Genomic DNA, 16453 nt, shown 5'->3' on the forward strand with positions numbered 1-16453 from the left:
TCTCACCAGCTGCCAGGGTGCTATTAGGGAAAGAACAGATACACTCCCCTTTCGGTGTCTTTTGATGAGCTTTAATTAACTCCGTGGTGCTGGCTGGGGCCAGGTATTGCGGAGGGATTGCTCTAGTGCCTGCCTCGCTCGGAGGTCCCTGTCGTCCTGCGGTCCCGAGAGATCTGGAACAACACCACAGGCAGCGCCGTGGGGACCTGGTCCCGGCCAGGTGCTCCCCTGGCCACCCCGCTCCAGGGACCCGTTCGCCAGGGATCTTCCCACAAAAAAAGACATCCCAAGCAGCAGTATCTCGGTAAAAGTCCTCTGACCCCTTCCTTCCCCATCTCCTGCCTTACCTCAGCAAAGAAAGCTGTAGCTGTCATCCGCAGCTGAACTGAGCAGGAATTCAGCCACGGCAAGAGGTTCTTCACCAGACAGGGGGAGACGACTCCAGCGTTGAGCAGGACACTGCGCAGGGGTCACAAGCGAGGGACACAGTTACCCAGGAAGGCCACAGGCCGGGCCTCCAAAATTCACTTGCGCTGATGCAGACACTACTCTTCAGCTCCCGACGGCTTCCCGGGCACGCCGGGAGGGTCCCAGCGGCCATTTCCCTGGGCACAGCCCTGCAGGAGTTGGCCAGATGCATCCCTGGGGCTCTTACCTGGTCAGGAGACGCACCCCCTCAGGGTGAGCCACGGGGACTTCCAGGCGAGCCCACACTCCCCAAATCTCGAGCAGCTGCGTCCATTTCTGCGCCATGCATTTGCCCAGCACCAACTTTATAGCTGAAAGGAAAATCCTGGCAAAAGAAACAAAGTGCAAAATAAACAAACCCAATCAAACAAAACAAGTCCAAAGAGCACCACCGCCAGAAACCCCAAGAACTCTCAAATCGCAGCAGGTTCGGGGAAGACTGATCTGCAGCAGAGCTAAATACCCCTGGAATGATGCTTCACAGCCTTCCAGACTGCAGCTAACGACACTGGCATTTTCTTCATGCCCCAGACCCACCGAAGCAGAAGAAAACCCACGCCTCTAGACTGACTCCACGCTAGGTGTCAACCAAGGCCAACACCTCATACCTCTTCCCACCAGCCTTTGGCCAAGAATGACACCAGTGCCCGCAAGAGTCACTGCTCCAGCGGGGGTCCGTTGAGGGAGTGCAATGCTATTGTGCACACAAGGGTATGCGGGAGGCAAGAGGACGGCCATCCGCAGTATGAGCTGCGTAAGACCTTCCTGCCTGGGAGCTGGAGTTGCTCCACGAAGGAACAGAAGTAAAACCAACCGCGACGACCGCTTTCCACATCTAGGAAGTGGGGCAGGCGAAGCCCTCCCTCAGCCCCACAAAGGCACATGCCTTGGCACGGGGAACTGAAGCCAGCCCCTCCATCTGCCCCTTCGGCTCTTTACCTGCACGGCTTCTCCACATGCAGTTGTTTCCAGCTGGTCATGAGCAAAAGCTGCCTCTCCCCACCCAGCATTTCACTGGCCCACCTGAGCAGGCTGGGAAGGAGGTGGGGAAGCAGTCGCCTGAGCTCCTCCGTGCTCCTCAGGGCAAACACCACCTCGGAGATGGCACGGGTGATCTGCAGAGAAACATGACCAAGAACCACCTGTTCAGGGAAGGCCTTTTCCCACCAGCCTGGTTCCCCCGCCTGCCCAGGGTGGGGGGTCACTGTCCGCACTTGTCACTTCTGCGACAGCCTTGTGGCTCAGGAGTACCAAACTGCCCTGGCTCCCCGCACTCCTTGAGGCCGGCCCAGCACAGCGCCCTGCGAATCTCCACGGGCACCCGCAAAGGGCACCTGACTCCCTTGCGCCCAAGCGTGAGTTAGCAAGCAGATGCCGAGCTGCAGAAAGGTGTCTGCCGTTGAACGTACCGTCAGAGTCTCCAGAGCAGTCTGACAGCTGTGCTGCTCACAAGGGGAGGAGTCCGTCCCCAGGCGGTCGTTTCCTGCTCTGTTTAATTTCTCCACTAAGCACCTCAGGATCTGAATCCCAAGGATGCTTCTCCCCAGGCTCCTCCACAGCTCCACCGTGTCACTGCAAGGGAAGAGACGTTCACCCCTGAGCCCGTATCCTTGCGGTCCTGCGGTGCCCTCAAACCTCCTCACCTGCAGTGGGGCTTACAATGCCCCACTCACAGCAGAGACACAAGCACGCAGTCTTGCAACACTCCAGACTGCTTGGGCAGAAAAAAAAGACCTGCTTCTCAACCGGACCCCCCCAGGGCAAGGAAGCTGCAGGGTCCCTGTTTGACTACAGTGGGGAGGTGGGTAGTGCCCGTACCTGTCCATGAGCAGACTCTTCTGGAGGAGACTGCTGATTACAGGCTCCTGGTGAAAGCGGGTGAGGAGAAACACTGCACGGAGCAGGAAGGGCCTGTGGGTGCTCTGCTGCATGTAGCTGTAAAGGGTGTTCAGGATTTTTGGCACCTGAATGGAAGAAGAGGAGAAAGAAGGGCTCCTTTACCCCCTCCTGTGGGGCCCAGGCAGAGTCATTCGGCACATGAGCGATGCCTGCTGCCTCGACACAGAGTCCAGATCCAGCTCGAAACCTCACGCCTTCCACCCTGCCTGACCCTGGCTCACATCTGGAGCCCAGTGTGCTCTTGGCAATCGTGCACCTGCATGCACACACGCACACGCATGCACACGCTCACATGCACAGCCTCGGTCGCTGCATGTGCCCAGGCCCAACCCCATGAGCGGCTGCGTGCCCTGTGTGCACACAGAGGACACGGACCCATTTCACGCTCAGCGCTTGGCTAACTCTCCCCATGTGTCCGTAGCGATGCAAGACCACGACCAAACACGCTCTTTGAGACCCCGCAGATGCCTTGCAGGGCCTCTGCAAGCGCACGTGTCTCCTTCCAGAGGAACCCCGTTCTCCAGGGACGCTTTTCCTTGCCTCTACCCTCCTGAGACTGAGTTAGTCTGCACTGCTTGAGCCACTGGTGGCCCTAGAGCCCAAGCGGAGCGCAGCAGAGCGTGAGCGGAGGAGAACAGGAGCCTTGAAAGGGCAGGCACAGCACGAGGCCAGAGGCTCCCAGGCTACAGATGGGCAGCAACTAGTGGCTAAAGGAAGGGCACCTCACAGGCTGGGTAACACCACAGTCGGGGAAAGCAGTGAGAGCAATGAACAACTATGCAACCTGTGGAAAACCTAGCGTGCCCAGCAAAGCTCAGAGTAGATGGAATTGGGGACCAGTGAAGAAAGAGAAGGGTGAGGTGGGTCCCAGGGCAGGGAGGACTGACAGTGACCCCAGAGGAAGGGGAGGAACGGCAAGGCTGGTGCCTCCCAGTGCCTCACTCATGGGAAGGACCCGGACCAATGGCAGCCTTTGGACAAGAAGTGCCCATAGCCTTGTCACCAGCCGGAGCAGGCGCCAGCAGCGGGTGCTAATGCACGACTCGGACCATCAGGAGCCCCTTGGCTCGGCACACAGGCGGCATTTCTTGAGCCCATGCCAACTGCACAGGGTGCAGTGCAACAGCCAACAGGAGAAAAGACGAAGTCTAATGGAAAAAAAGCTCTCCTTTACCTCCTGGACTATCTCCTCTCTGCATTCCACCAGGAAGATGAACACCCACTTTCTCACTGCTCTTGCACGTGGGGGCATGACATGCAGCAAGCTGTCCAGGATGGCAGTCAGAAAGTCCACAGCCTGTGCTGCAGGGATGCACCTGCAAACAGCCTGGAGAGAAGTCAGGAACAGGAGAGCCCGCATCACAGCTCTGCCCCAGCGATTCGGAAAGGAAAGGCAACTTGACGGGACTGTTAGTTCAGCAGTCACGGAGGGGCCAGTCTCTTGGCCCTCCTGCTGTGCCTACAGTGCTGTTTACATCTGGTGCAGCTAACCGATTTGGAAGTGTCTACCCCCTTGTTGTTTGCTTATATACCAAATTGGTATTCTGACAAGAGCACTCACGCACGCACACATGTGTGCAAACGCACACATCACGGTGTCTGCTCCAGCGTGCCTTAAAGGACGGTCTTGCCTCAGAGCCTCCTGCTACTTGCTAACAACAGCTGTCCTGGACAGCCCGCTCTGGAGACAGAGACTCTGGAGGGGAGCAGGGAGACGTGCAGGAGCCCAGGAGCTGGGCCCCCACCCCACTGTTTCGGGGCCAGTTACCTTTGTTATTTGGGTACAGGTCTCCGCAAAAGTCTCGGTGTCCGGGCTGTTCAGCTCCTCACAAAGGCACCGGATCTCATCTGCCTGCGGCACCTTCATGCTCTTGGCTGGAACAAACAGCAGGAGAGAAGAGGAGTCACGTCTACAGAAAGCCAACCTCTGGCCCCAGATACCAATAAAGGAGAACCCCCGTGGTGGCAGGGAAGGCCACAGGGAAAGCCAGGGCCCTCCTGAACTTGGGGCAGCGGGATTTCCTGAGCCTGATAAATGGCTGACAAACCCCGGGCTGGAAAGAGCCCTCTTCCTCCTTAAACCTTTTGCTGGGGCTTCAGGGTTTCAGCAGCCTCTGCTCCTAGCAGCTGCGTCCCCTATTCCCACACAGGCCGCCATCGTCTCTGGGAGGCAGGAAACCTCCCTGTGACTTCCTCAGCACAGGCAGACCCTGCTGCCTGAAGAGGAAAGGGTGCAAACACAACCCTTTGCAGCACGCTCTGGGCCTGCAGCTCAGATCCCTCCTCCCTGCCCAGTTTGCTCTGGGCAGCAAATTGGCTTCCTCTCTTGTGCTCCCCAGGAGATTTCTTCCCTGCCAGGGATGACTTTGGAGACTGCCTGGGTAGCTGCCTGTCTCTCCAGGCTGAAGGCAGGGAGCGAGGGGGAAGGCACCCTCTGAAACGTCGGGGACCTCATCCGAGCGAGTTGTCTGACCACCCTCTGTCTCTCCTGCCTGGACCGTGGAGAGGGACAGACGTGGAGGGGGACAGTCCCCAGCATTGGTGACGACGTCCTGCTCTCAGACAGCAGTGAGGGATGGCCCTGACCACCCAACCTCACGCACGCCCCGGGGAGGTGGGACTCGGCAACACTCTCTCAGGGATCCTTCCTGAGATGGGCAGGGGGGCAGAGGGCTAACAGGGTGGGGGCACAAAACCAGCCCAGCACGTTGCCTCCCCCTTCCCTCCACGGGACCCCGGTGGCGCCAGGCCAGGAAGGGAGGGAGGGAGGATCGGGCTGAGCAAGGCTGGGAAGCGCCTGCTCTCCTCACCTTGCATTTGGAGAAGGTAGCCAAGGCAGACCCATGCCCTCTGGTGGCACGTGTCCAGGCAGTCGCTGGTCAGAGACCCCAGCAGTCCCACCAGGGAGCCGAACTGCTTGTAGGGACATCCTCTCTGCAGGGGACAGCAGCAGGAAAAAGGTTGCAGGCAGTCCCAGCGCCCGCTCGCCTCTACTGCCCAGCCTGCTCCCTGGGCAGCGACCAGGCAGAAGGGCTGCCCCATAATCCCAGGGGCCCCGAAAGCCAGCACCCAGCTGGGCAGGGCTCCTTTCCAGGGCCACGAATGGTGGGAATGGGGCACCAGGGCACGCGGAGGGTCCCTACTCACCGTGAGCTCACATCGCTCCTTGCAAGCGCCCAGCACGTGGGTGCAAACCCGCAGGGCTCTCTCCCGCTCCCATTCTTTGGCTGAGGTGAGCCAGCCCTTCAGGACCTGGGGCAGGGGGCATCTCTCTCGCAACAGGAATCTTTCTCTCCCCGAGATCCCTCTCCCTCTCCCTTCTTCTCTGGCCCCTTCCTGGCGCATCCCCCGCCCCACCAAGCACCGGCCCTGCAGCCTTCACCGCCTCGCGCTATGCAGCCGCCTCTGCCCTGTGTCAGGTCTTGCTTCCCTGCTGGCGTCTCCCTGCTCCGGCCTTCCCCCCAGGGCTGCTCTCGCCCAGCTCAGGGCTGGCTCTTGGCTTTCCCTCCACCAGGGCCCACTTCGCTGCCTGTCCTGAGGCTGCAGTGGCCAGGCACTCCTGACCCCCAGCCCCGGCCAGATGCACAGCCCCAGAGCAAGGAGCCAAAGCCCCATTTGTCTGGAGGAAAGGTATCCACCTCCTATCACCCACTAAGGTCTCGATTCTCTGCCCTGGCAACGCTTTCCCTGTTGCCCCGTGGCTACTCACATGGAACACTTTGCAAAAGCAGGCAGAGGTCGCCTCAGCCTCCAGAAGGGTTTCTATGAGGTGGCCCAGATCTTCCATGCCTCTCCTGTGCAGAAGCTAAAAGCAGCAAAGGAGAGCTGAGGCTATGCATCATGGGGGCTGCCAGGGCGTGCTGAGGTGGGATCCTGACCCAGAGGTGGGCAGGCACTGGCCGGTGGGTACCTCCATGTTCACAGCTGCCCTCACACTCTTCCTTCCCTTTTTCATCTGCTCCTCGGAAGGATGGGACAAAACACTCTGGCAGCACACTGCCAGCAGGTTGCCATTTTCCTTCCTGCTCAGAGGCGGCCTCAGCTTGCTGGCCAGAGGAAGAAGGGAGACAAAACAGAAAGGGGATTTACTAGCCCTCTCCAGGGTGGTTTAAACCACAACTGAGTCCCTCCTAATCGAGGGCCCCGAATCCAACCCCCCCAGCCCATGCCAGCGAGCACTGCCTTCAGCTCCAGCAATTCCTACCTCCTCCCAGGCAGCAGGCAACCCCCCCACCCCCCCCAGGTTAAGGAACCCCTGGGGCTCCCTTCTTCTGGGAGACACCTGGAATGGGGAACACCCTCCCACTCCACAGCCCCAGCAGCTCCTGGCCCCATGCTCAAGCTGGGCTGGGGCACACTGGGAGTGCCCAGAGCCTGGGGAACAGACCTCACCTCAACTCCTCCAGGGCCTGAAACACTCCGTACACCAGGGAGTCCCAGGGCTCCCTCTTTATCCAGTCCTGCAAGTCCCAGAGACAAGTGCAGAGTTGGCAGCGGGCAGGGACACGGGACAGCCCTCCCGCCGCCCCGGGGACAGGCTCTGCTGCCAGGCTTGGGCAGACGCTGCCCCATCTCCCCCACGGAACCCCAAAGGCACAAAGGCACTGCAGGAGGGACCCTGCTCCTCAGCCACAGCCACCCAGTACCAGCACCCAAGGGCCCCACCAGCTGCGGACACAGCTCCAGGAGCTCGCGTGAAGCCGAGAGGCCATCATGCCTCTGGGGAAACCAGGCTGACGGCACAGCCCAAAACTCCCCCGTGTGACGGCTCCAGCTACGGACACTCACCAGCAGGGTCCGCATCGCCTCCTGCTTTAAGGAGAGCTCAAAGCTGCCGCAGTCGCCCACAGCCTGGATGGCACAACTGACCTCGGTGATGCTCTGCACCAGGGCGAGCTTGAGCTGCAAGTCCTGAGGCCAAAGAGAGCAAAGCACCCCTTGAACTCTTTGAAGGGCTGAGAGGTGGAAGAGGAGCACGGGCAGGGAGAAGCCACAGAGGGCTTGCATCTGGACACTGAGGACAAACCCCTCCTTGGGAGGTCTTTAGGAAGAGACCGCCCATCTCGGTACACCCCAGCCCCGAGGGGCCGGAGCTGGGGCACCCGGGCATCCCCACCCTACGCGCCCTGTGCTCCTACCCTCTCTTTATCTCTGGAGAGCCTCAGGATGTTGCCCATGATTTCTTTATCCACACAGGTGAGCAGCTGCTCCTTGGGGGCATGCAGCGCAATGCCGCTGTAGGTGCGCATGAGAGCAGCACGAATGGTCCGGGTTCGCTCCATCTTCTGCCGCCGCTGTACCTGTGTCGACAGAGATGCCCTGAGACATCAGCCCCGGGACTCCTGCGGCGGGCTCCTGCGGCAGGCCCTGCCCCGCACCCTCGCCAGCTCTTTGTTTCCCCCAGCACCTCCCAGCAGCTCCCCGAGCTGCGAGTGCTGGGGCTGGGAGTTGTTCCCACCCCGCAGCTTGAGTTCTCTCTCTCGGAGAGGGAGGAGGTGCAGCCAGCATCACACACGCTGCTGGCTGTTATACCACTGACTCGAGAGGCCGGGGAGCTGTCTGGAACCTTTCTGCGGACAGGTACCCGACATAGCCTGTCACGGTCCTGCTCAGAGCCGTGCAGCCTGTGCGGGTCAGTGGCGCAGATGAGCCCGGTCTGCTCACCTCCCCAGGCCAGGCTGCACTGCTCTCTCTGCAGGGCCCTGCCCTGCCCAGAAAGGCTTCCCCACAGCCCCCAGGTGGGGAGCAGAGCCAACGAGACCTCACCAGGCTCCTGCTCCCAGCCCTCAGCTTTGAGGAAGGGGCAGAGTGTCACACTGTGCCCACCCCCTTGTCACCAGCTCCTGCTGAAGTTAAGTCAGGGCAATGTGGCTGCGAGCAAGCAAGCAAGCAAGCAACTGCTGCAGCTGCCCCAGCTGGGTGGCTCTGATCCACCAGGTGCCAAACCCCATCCTCTCCAGAGACCCCTCAGGGGCCCCAAGGCCAGGATGTCCCCTCTGAAACACAGGTCTCGGGTAGCTCTTCCAAGAAGGTTAATCTCAAGGCAGCTGCCACAGGGTGGCTGCTGCAGGTGTAGAAGTGGAAAGAAGGCCAAAAAAGGAAAGCCAACCAGCAAGCCCCTCGTTCCTTTACCTCCCAGCCCGTGGAAGCCTGGCGGGACCAGTCTCTGGTGAAAGCGGCAGAGAACATAGTCACCGTGCCCAAGACCAGGTGGAAGTGGCTCTCGGCAGCGTGGGACACAACAGAAATCATTCCCTGCAACCACGGAGAAACGGGGAGTCGGTTCCAGTCCAGGCATTCAGCCGTGGCCAGCGACCGTGGCCGGGCAGGACGTTGCAGCAAGCCGGAAACAGCAGCAACGGGGAAAGGAAGGAGGTCTGGAGCTGGGCCAGGAGCAGCCCTCCCTCTCCCCCAGGAAAATCCAGGGGCTGCTCAGGACAGGAGCATCACCTCACCTTGGCCTCAGACAGCTCCACAGGGTTTGTCTCCTGGAGGAACCTCAGCACCTGCCCTTGGACGTGTCTGAGGTCCTGACAAGCTGCCAGCACCGTCCCAAGAGCCTTGTACAGGAAAAGCTGAAAGAGAAGAAGCCGAGCCCGAGATGCAGTCATGGCCCGACCCGTCAGGAGAGGGCTGGCCCCAGATGGACCCCACCACCTCCGGGAGCAGGCAGAGCCGGCCACGATGCCAGGCTGTGGCCAGCCGCTGGGGCAGCCCAGGGGAAACGCCTTTTGGGGACGAGGGAAAGGAAAGCAGTGAAATCTGCCTGCGTGGGCAGAGCACCAGCGCCAGCTCCAGCCCCAGTGCCGGGCAGGACACACACCTCCTCCCAGGAGCCGGCAGCAGAGCTGCCCAGCCGCTGGCTCAGCTCCTGGCTCAGGCCTACGGTCCAGGCCTTGTCCTCCACGGGCTCCAGCGACGCTCGCAGAAACTGGTGTGAACGGGAAAGGAAGCGAGTGTTCCCCAGACCTTGGCCAGGGCCCTTTCCACGCTCACGTGTCCCGGGATGCTGCGGGGGAGAGCTGCCGGGAACGGCAGTCTCCTCCCTCACCCCACCCAAGCCTCTTTTCACCAGCTTCCCTCTTCTCCTAACGCCTCATGTGAGACCCCCCGGCAGGCCGGACTTAGAGGAGGAGGCAGCGCTAAGGCGCGTGCCACAGCGTTAGAGGGCATTAGCCATCAGCCGTGGCACGTGTGCAGGCAGCAGCTCCTCTTGAGTGGGCAGGCACCTACTGCCGGGGGAGGCGCAGGGTGCTCAGGAGGTGCCCCCACCTCCTGGTGCCTACACAAGCAGCCCCGAGCTTCCTCCCACAACTTTGCTGCCTCTTCTCCCCCCTCGATTTGTGACACCCCCCGCAAGGATGCTATACCTTAAGCACACGGCGCTCCCACTCTGCAGAGGCCAGGGAGCTCTCAGTTCTGCCTAGGAAGCAAGAGGAAGCAAAAGCTCTCGCAGCTATTTAAGCTCACACCAAAGACGAGTCTGGCGCTCTCCTCTGCAGTCCGACCTCCCAAAAGTCCCAGGCCATCAGGCTAGAGAGGGCCTACGCGAAAGCCCTTGCGAGGCCAAAGACACAGGAGGGATCCCAGGGGCGGTCGTCAGAGGCATTGACTCAATCTGGGGAAGGACGCACTGGCCGCAGCAGATTCCCACTGAGCGACTGCAGCTCCCACAACAACTCCAACCACCCAGTCCCAACACACATTTTCTCCCGAGCCACCCATTGCCTTTTGCCCATTTCCAGCCCTTCTCCCAGGCTACTGCCGAGGACAGCTGCTGCAAACCTCGCCTGGCCTGGGGACTTGGTCCTCCAAAGCCGAGGGCTGCACCCCCTCCAGGAGCACCAGTCACGTCCCTCTCCCAGACACCATCCTTGGGTGATGCCAACACCTGCCCTCCGAGGGGACATCAACGGCCCCCTCCATCCCCTGGGCCGAACTGATGCCAGGGGACAGCTGCCCCCAGCCTCAGCACCGGCTCCCTGGAAGGGGAAAGGCAGCAGAGCAAGTGCTGGGGAACTGGGGACAATTGCCCTCCGTCGCGCCAGGCAGCTGCGTTTTCCTGCCCCCCTCCCTCCCCTCCAGCCTCTCCCTCCCCACCCGCACTTTACCTTCCAGGTACTGCAGCAGGAGGGGGATCTCGGTCGCCCACGCCGCCCCCAAGCCTCTGTGGATCCTGCCGTGGAGGGCCTGCAGCAGCTGCAAGGCAGCGACTGCGCGTTCGCGGCTCGGGTAAGGAGCTGCCGCCACCACCTAGAGGAGGGCAGGAGAGAAGGGTCGCTCCTGCCGCCAGAGCCACAGCTTCTCCCAGGAGGGAGCTCGGGAGGGAGCTCGGTGCCGCTTGGCTGGCAGCAGGCAGCCGACGGCTTCACCCAGGGTGCTGCCAGCCCTGAGAACGGAGTGGGATCCCTGATGGGCTCGGGCATGCTGCCTCCTCCTTGGGGGCTCCCGGCGCTGGCCTCAACAGCATCTCTACCCCGGGATCTCCCACCACCCCTGGCCAGAAAAGCTCTTTCCCCAGGGCCCCGCTACTCACCAGCAGTCGAGCCAGCAGGGCCTGGGGAGCCGGCAGCCGGGCTGTGGGGAGGCAGAAAGGCTGGGTGAGCCGACGAGCCTCACGCCTCCGATAGCCCCACACAGGGCTGAGGGCTGAGAGCAGCTGCGCTGCAATAGCGCTGGCTGGGGGGCTCCCCAGGGCTGCCCAGCAGGAGATGAAGGCAGCTCCAGCACGGCCAGGAGCGAGCCCCGGCTCACCAGGAGAGCGCTGCGAGCAGGAGAGCCAGGCCTCTGCGCCGGGCAAGGGGCCACGCAGGGCAGAGCCCCTCGTGCCCAGCAGCAGAGCCTGTCTCTGCCCTTTGCTTTTCCTGGGCTCCTGCTCAGGGCTGGTGGGGCGCAGGGAGACGCGGGCTGGCCTGACCCCTGGCCAAACCCAGCAGCAGCACTCGCTGGGGCTCCTACCTTGCTCCTGGGAGTCCATGGCATCCGGCTCCTCCTCCTCCTCCTCGCACCCCGCTCTCTCCCGTCTCTCAACCAGGGCTCGGAGGCAGCGGGAGAGCGGGATCAGCATGCCGCTGTACTGGGCTGGCACCACGTACTGCAGCAGCCTCGGCCACAGGAGCTGCAGAGAAGAACCGGGCAATTCGCCACACTGGCATTTCCGCTCAGCGCGAAGACGAAAAGGACGGTCTGCATTTCACTGAGCCTGGTGCGCTTCAGCGCAGGAGGGGACAGGTTCAGGGCATGGGGGAGCACACGGAAAAATGTCCTGAAGGCAAGAAGCGGCCACAGCAGCAGGACAGAGGGCAACTTACTTTGGTCATCCCTCTCAGAGTGACGTCCAGTGAGCCCACGATGCCCAGGCACAGGGCTCGAATTGCTCCATCCTCTGGGTTTTCCCAGGCAAAAAGGCCTCCTGCCACCTGTAAGACAGAGTTGGCAAACCCCCAATTACCTTCAGCTCCCAACTGATGAGGCTCAGGCACCCCTCACCAGTGCTCTTCTTGCTCCTGTGCCTGCCCCCCTCCCGATGGCCAGACGGACCCAGCTCGAGGACCGGGTCCCAGACCCTGGGAAGGACTGGGAAGCCTGGGAGCAGACAGTGCCGCTGCTTGCCAACTCGGTCCCCTGGGGCCCAAATGCTGCTGTCGTGCCACCAAAGCAGAGGTGAGGAACGTGCCCTTCAGCAAGGCTGTGCTCAGTGCCAGCCCTGGAGGCAGCACACCCAGCCCGACAGATGTGGAGGAGCACCCAGAAGCCCTTTCCTTTGCCCTGCTCCCAAAGCAGAGCCTCCCCGAGCCTCAGAGTGACGCACATGGATCTCCCAGCTAGAGGGAAGGTGCGGCCAGAGGGAATGTCCTCGGCGAGTCAGCGGGAGGCTCGGCCATCCCCAGCTTTCACCTCCTGGGCACCCAGCTGAATGCTGGGAAACGCTCACCACAGGGACTGCCAAACGGCCCGTCCCCTTGCCAGAAGGGATGTGGGCCCCCAGACTGTTACTGGGTGGGCAGGGTGTGCTTTGGAGGGCCAGAGCACGAGAACACCACAGAAAGCTCCTCTAGCCAGGCCCACCTGTCCGCACTGGCTGTGTTTTGCTCACCGTCCATCAGCATTTAAGGACGGAAGATGTCCTGCCCCTACAAGACGCTCCCTTTGCAAGGCGGCTTTGCCGAAGGCGCCCGTGGGCACAGCTCGGCACCACAGTGCTGGGTGGCATGCCGAGGTGTAAACCCACATCATCCACTGACATCTCCACCAACATCGGCACAGACACCCACGAGGAACGGCCATTCGGAAGCGGCTCTGACGGCAGTGCCAGCGCCGATGGCTCTGCAGCATGGAGCTCTCCAAGGCCAAGGCCGCCGGCAGGAGCCCTCAGCACGGTCCAGGCACTGGTCAAAACAACCAGCCCTGGGTGTCCTGCTCTGCCCTTACCAGTGTGCCCGAGGTCCGGCTGAACTCGCTGAAGATGTGCCCCACCACATCCCATGGCCAGCAGCTCTGGGATCCGGAGCTGAGCAGCTCCCTGCTGAACTCCAGAACTGCCCTCCGCACCTGCCAGGGGAGAGTGTGGTTATGACCCTCCTGTTCAAAACCCAAAGAGTTTGCGCCTTTGTGGCTCGCAGAGAGGTGGCAAGGCCACGGCAGAAGCTTTCGCTCCTGGCGTCAGGGCTGGGCTTCAGCACCAGGCTGGACGGGCATTTGCCCCGCAGAGCCCAGAGACCTCCCCGCTCTGCCCTGCCAGCTCTCCCCAGGGAGGAGCCATCAGCCACCACCTGGGCAACGCGCCAGCACTTCCCCAGGCCCTCTGGCTCTGTCCCAAGGGAAAGGGTTTCTCTGCCTCCCCTGGTGGCACCCTCTCTTCCCAAACCAGTTCACCTGGGCACTGGGGTCACTGCACAAGGAGCGCATGGCCTCCACCAGCTGGGGCAGCTTCTCTCTCACCGCAGGTGCTGGAAGAGATACGGAGAGGTGTGCATTGAGGCAGAGCCCCAGTGGCAGAAGGGATCCCCTGAAGCTTCCAATGGGACAGAAGAGCGGGGCCTGACTGGCTTCACGGGAAGCAGCGGCGTAGTCGGAGCAACCCCACTTCCAGAGGCTATTTTACAGGGACCGAAGGCTATGGCAACAGAGAGAACAAGAGAAACAGCACGGGTACGAGCAGCTCCTGTGCAAAGCAGCCCACCTGCCCGCCCACCAGCCTGCCTGTGTTACACGCCCGTGGAGCGCCGTCCCTGGTGTGCCGGCATTTCTAACTGCCGGGGGAGAGCCCTGCTGCGGGGCGTCAGCTCGGCTGGGGGACCCGCTCTTCGCAGCTCCCTTTGGGTGCAGGTGCACCACTTTCGGCCCGTTCCTGCTGTCAGCCCAGCAGCCCCAACCCCTGCCTTGCGTCCCTGGTCTGTGGCACTGACCGTCAGCGCGGGCCAGCGCTCCCAGCAGGCCCAGGGCTGCCACGCGACCGGCCTCACTCCCACCGCTCAGCTGGGAGTGCAGAAACATGCCTGTCTCCTCGGGGCGCATTCGTGCTGCGGGGAAGAAATCGCATTCTGCATCAGCAGGCAGCTGTCCCCAACAGCCAAGGACAGGGAGAGAGCTGCCACGGCACGGCGGGCCATCGCCCAGTCTCCTCTCCTTACCCTGCAGCATGATGCAGCGGGACAGCACTGCCTTCTGGGCCGGGCCAGCCTCCTCGGTCACATCAGGGAGCTGTGGGAGCAAGATCCATTTTAGAGAAAGCGGCATCAGTGCTGAGAGGGACCGAAAAGTAATGGCGCTCTCCGTTCTCCTCTCCCTGGGCACTCTGGGCATGGGACCCACAGCCGAAACCCAGCCCACCCCACGGTGGCCCCGGGCACACACAGAGGTTTGCGGCAGCCCAGGCTGCCCAGGAGCTGAGGCTGAGCAGCGCTGAAAGGCTGCCCTCAGGGTGCTGGCGCTCCAGAGTCCTCCTGCGACTTGGCCGAGAGGGAAATGGCTGTGGGAACCGGGCTGCCGCTCAGGCCCGTTCCAAACAGCCAGGATCAGGCCTCCTGCAGCCTTAAGATGGCACCTGGATCGAAGTCCTGGCATGCTCCAGGCCTGCAGGAAGGTCCCAGTGGAGGAACGCCCTGCTCTGCCCTGCCAGCCGGCAGGTCCTTCCCTTCCGTGGCAATCATGGGTGCAGGCCCCAGGCTTGCGGCAGGGCGCAGGGCTCCCCTTACCTGGCGGCGCACAGCGGTGCTGATGGCAAGAGCCGTGCCCTGCGGCATTGGGGTCTGAACTCCCTCCAGGATCTCCAGGACATAGCTGAGGCTCTACAAGAGAACGGGGGGGAAGAGGAGGCTCAAGCCACCTAAAGGCACTTGGGAATGGAGAAACCCAGCACGTCTGGGATAAGGGGAGCCCCTAACATCAGCTCCCAGGGAAAAGCCTGACGAGCAGAGCAGCATCAAGAGGGTCTCTTTCCTCGGAACGGAGCCCGGGCTTGACAACTCAGTTTCCCACTCATCAGACCTCGCCAGTCGCCGCATGGGACTGGACATGGCCCTGGGCATTCGGGCAAAGCTCTTCCTGCACACAGAGCCCCAGGGAGCTGGCAGTGCCTCCCTTCCTGAGCAGATGAGCCCCAGGGACTCTTGCCTCCCTCCCGCCCTGCCCCGGGTTTCTCCTTTTCTGCCCAAAGAGCCCAGGAAACCTCAGGCCTCCTCTGCTCTTCCTGTTCCTTCTCTAAGGGCTTCCCAGCTCCTCCTGGCACCCCACAGCTCCCCAGTGCCTCTTAGCACTCGCGCAGACCCACCCCAGCAGCCACGCCAGGCCCTGCGCAACATCTCACCTCGGTGAGCCGGGAGTTGTCTCGGACCTCCTGGTATTGCTGCAGGAGCCAGAGGAGCTGCTCCCAGGTCTGCTCTCGGTGCTGCTCCTCATGCAGAAGGACCCCCAGCATGGCAGCCACTGCCCCGAGGACAGCCTGCTTGTCCTGAAGAGGGAAGGGAGAGGCTCCGCTTGGAGGGCTGAAGGTCTGCCTAGTGCTCAGCATCCCCTGAACACCGGTCTGCCCTTCCCACTGGGAGGGGTTTCCCTTTCCCTTCTGCCCTGCAGAAGAAGGGCTCGCTCCAGAGGAGAGAGAGCACTTCCCCACCCTGCTACCCCAGCCCTCCCTGCAGAAAGGCCCCAAGGCTCGGCTGCTTCCCGTCGGGAAGCCCCCTTCCCCTCGGCCCTCTGCTCGCACCCCACTGGGCACAGACGGACCCAGCGCCATGGACATCCCTGCTGCAGCCCCGGGCGTGGAAAGCAGCACTTCTCACCTCTTCCTCCTTGCAGTCCAGCCAATTTGCCACCACATAGCAGAAGACCGGGTAAATGGCTTCACAGAACTGTGCTACCCCCTTGCGAGGGAAGGGGCATTGCTCCCAGCTGCAGAGGTATGTACTGACTCCTTTCGACCATTGCTCCAGGACTGCACCAGGACAAAGGAAAAGGGAGCATGTGAGAGTCTGCAGCAGGGACGGTACCTTGCGTTCACGCCCAAGCCTGCTTTAAGGACGGTCCCAGGCTCAGCAGGGCTTCCCTGGATCTGGATCTGGATCCAAGGGCAATCTGTGCTCTTGAGGTGCCTGGGTTCAAACACCCCACCGTTTCTCTCCTCCTCACACCCATCGCACCTTCTCCTCCTCAACGGCCCCTTCCCCTCCAGCATTTCCAACTGCACACCCTTCCCTTCCCTTTTCCCTTCCCTTCCCTTTTCCCTTCCCTTTTCCCTTCCCTTCCCTCATACTCGCCCTTTCAGAGTAGGGAGTTTAATCCCAGAGGGAAGCGGGGGAACAGAAACCGTGGGAAGGGACCCAGGAGTTTCTCCGTGCAGCGCTGCCGCGTCCCGCCCACAGAAACCTCCTGGCCTTCCCCCGCTCCTCCTACACACTCGCTGCAGTTTGGGATTGCCCCGGGCTCACACCCACCACGTTCCCTCTGAGATCACATGGAGGCATCGAAGGCCGCCCCTGCCCCTAAGACCCCAGCCAAGGAGCCGACACTCACCACTGCAGATGGCATGCAGGACCTCGCCGCTCCCCACCTGGGTCAGCACGGTGCGCAGGGCGAGCAGCGTCATTCC

The 16453-nt window shown here is 62.0% G+C and overlaps 3 protein-coding genes across 3 annotated transcripts in view; all 3 read right to left on the reverse strand.

The window, feature by feature from the left end:
- LOC142044564 (membrane-anchored junction protein-like) overlaps window positions 1-16453 on the reverse strand; it is a 340098-nt gene that overhangs the window by 101359 nt on the left and 222286 nt on the right.
- LOC142044512 (maestro heat-like repeat-containing protein family member 2B) lies at window positions 652-5883 on the reverse strand. The gene is made up of 8 exons (XM_075057077.1): window positions 5515-5883; window positions 5178-5301; window positions 4136-4242; window positions 3542-3694; window positions 2287-2432; window positions 1878-2040; window positions 1408-1583; window positions 652-793 (listed from the first exon to the last, which is right to left on the reverse strand). Exons 1-8 carry the CDS (start codon window positions 5710-5712, stop codon window positions 652-654), a joined length of 1209 nt encoding a protein of 402 aa, XP_074913178.1. The 5' UTR covers window positions 5713-5883.
- LOC142044519 (maestro heat-like repeat-containing protein family member 2B) lies at window positions 6756-15348 on the reverse strand. Its single transcript, XM_075057090.1, has 16 exons — window positions 15176-15348; window positions 14565-14657; window positions 14001-14070; window positions 13776-13889; window positions 13243-13316; window positions 12799-12918; window positions 11679-11786; window positions 10799-11485; window positions 10479-10620; window positions 9738-9790; window positions 9191-9298; window positions 8823-8942; window positions 8500-8622; window positions 7506-7667; window positions 7033-7278; window positions 6756-6827 (listed from the first exon to the last, which is right to left on the reverse strand). Exons 1-16 carry the CDS (start codon window positions 15284-15286, stop codon window positions 6756-6758), a joined length of 2403 nt encoding a protein of 800 aa, XP_074913191.1. The 5' UTR covers window positions 15287-15348.

The sequence above is a fragment of the Buteo buteo genome, chromosome 24, assembly GCF_964188355.1.
Source record: "Buteo buteo chromosome 24, bButBut1.hap1.1, whole genome shotgun sequence".
Taxonomy (NCBI): Eukaryota; Metazoa; Chordata; class Aves; order Accipitriformes; family Accipitridae; genus Buteo; species Buteo buteo.

Bases quoted from the DNA above. Each gene is read 5' to 3' on its own strand.
- LOC142044512 (XM_075057077.1), bottom strand. From the start codon at position 5,712: ATGCGCCAGGAAGGGGCCAGAGAAGAAGGGAGAGGGAGAGGGATCTCG. The intron at 3,695-4,135 runs GTAACTGGCCCC...ACTTCTCTCCAG, and splicing joins CCTGTACCCAAATAACAAAG to GCTGTTTGCAGGTGCATCCC. The intron at 1,584-1,877 runs GTACGTTCAACG...GTTTCTCTGCAG, and splicing joins CTGCTCTGGAGACTCTGACG to ATCACCCGTGCCATCTCCGA.
- LOC142044519 (XM_075057090.1), bottom strand. From the start codon at position 15,286: ATGCTGGGGGTCCTTCTGCATGAGGAGCAGCACCGAGAGCAGACCTGG. The intron at 11,787-12,798 runs GTAAGGGCAGAG...TCTGTCTTACAG, and splicing joins GCCGGACCTCGGGCACACTG to GTGGCAGGAGGCCTTTTTGC. The intron at 8,623-8,822 runs GTGAGGTGATGC...CCGTGGTTGCAG, and splicing joins TGGAGCTGTCTGAGGCCAAG to GGAATGATTTCTGTTGTGTC.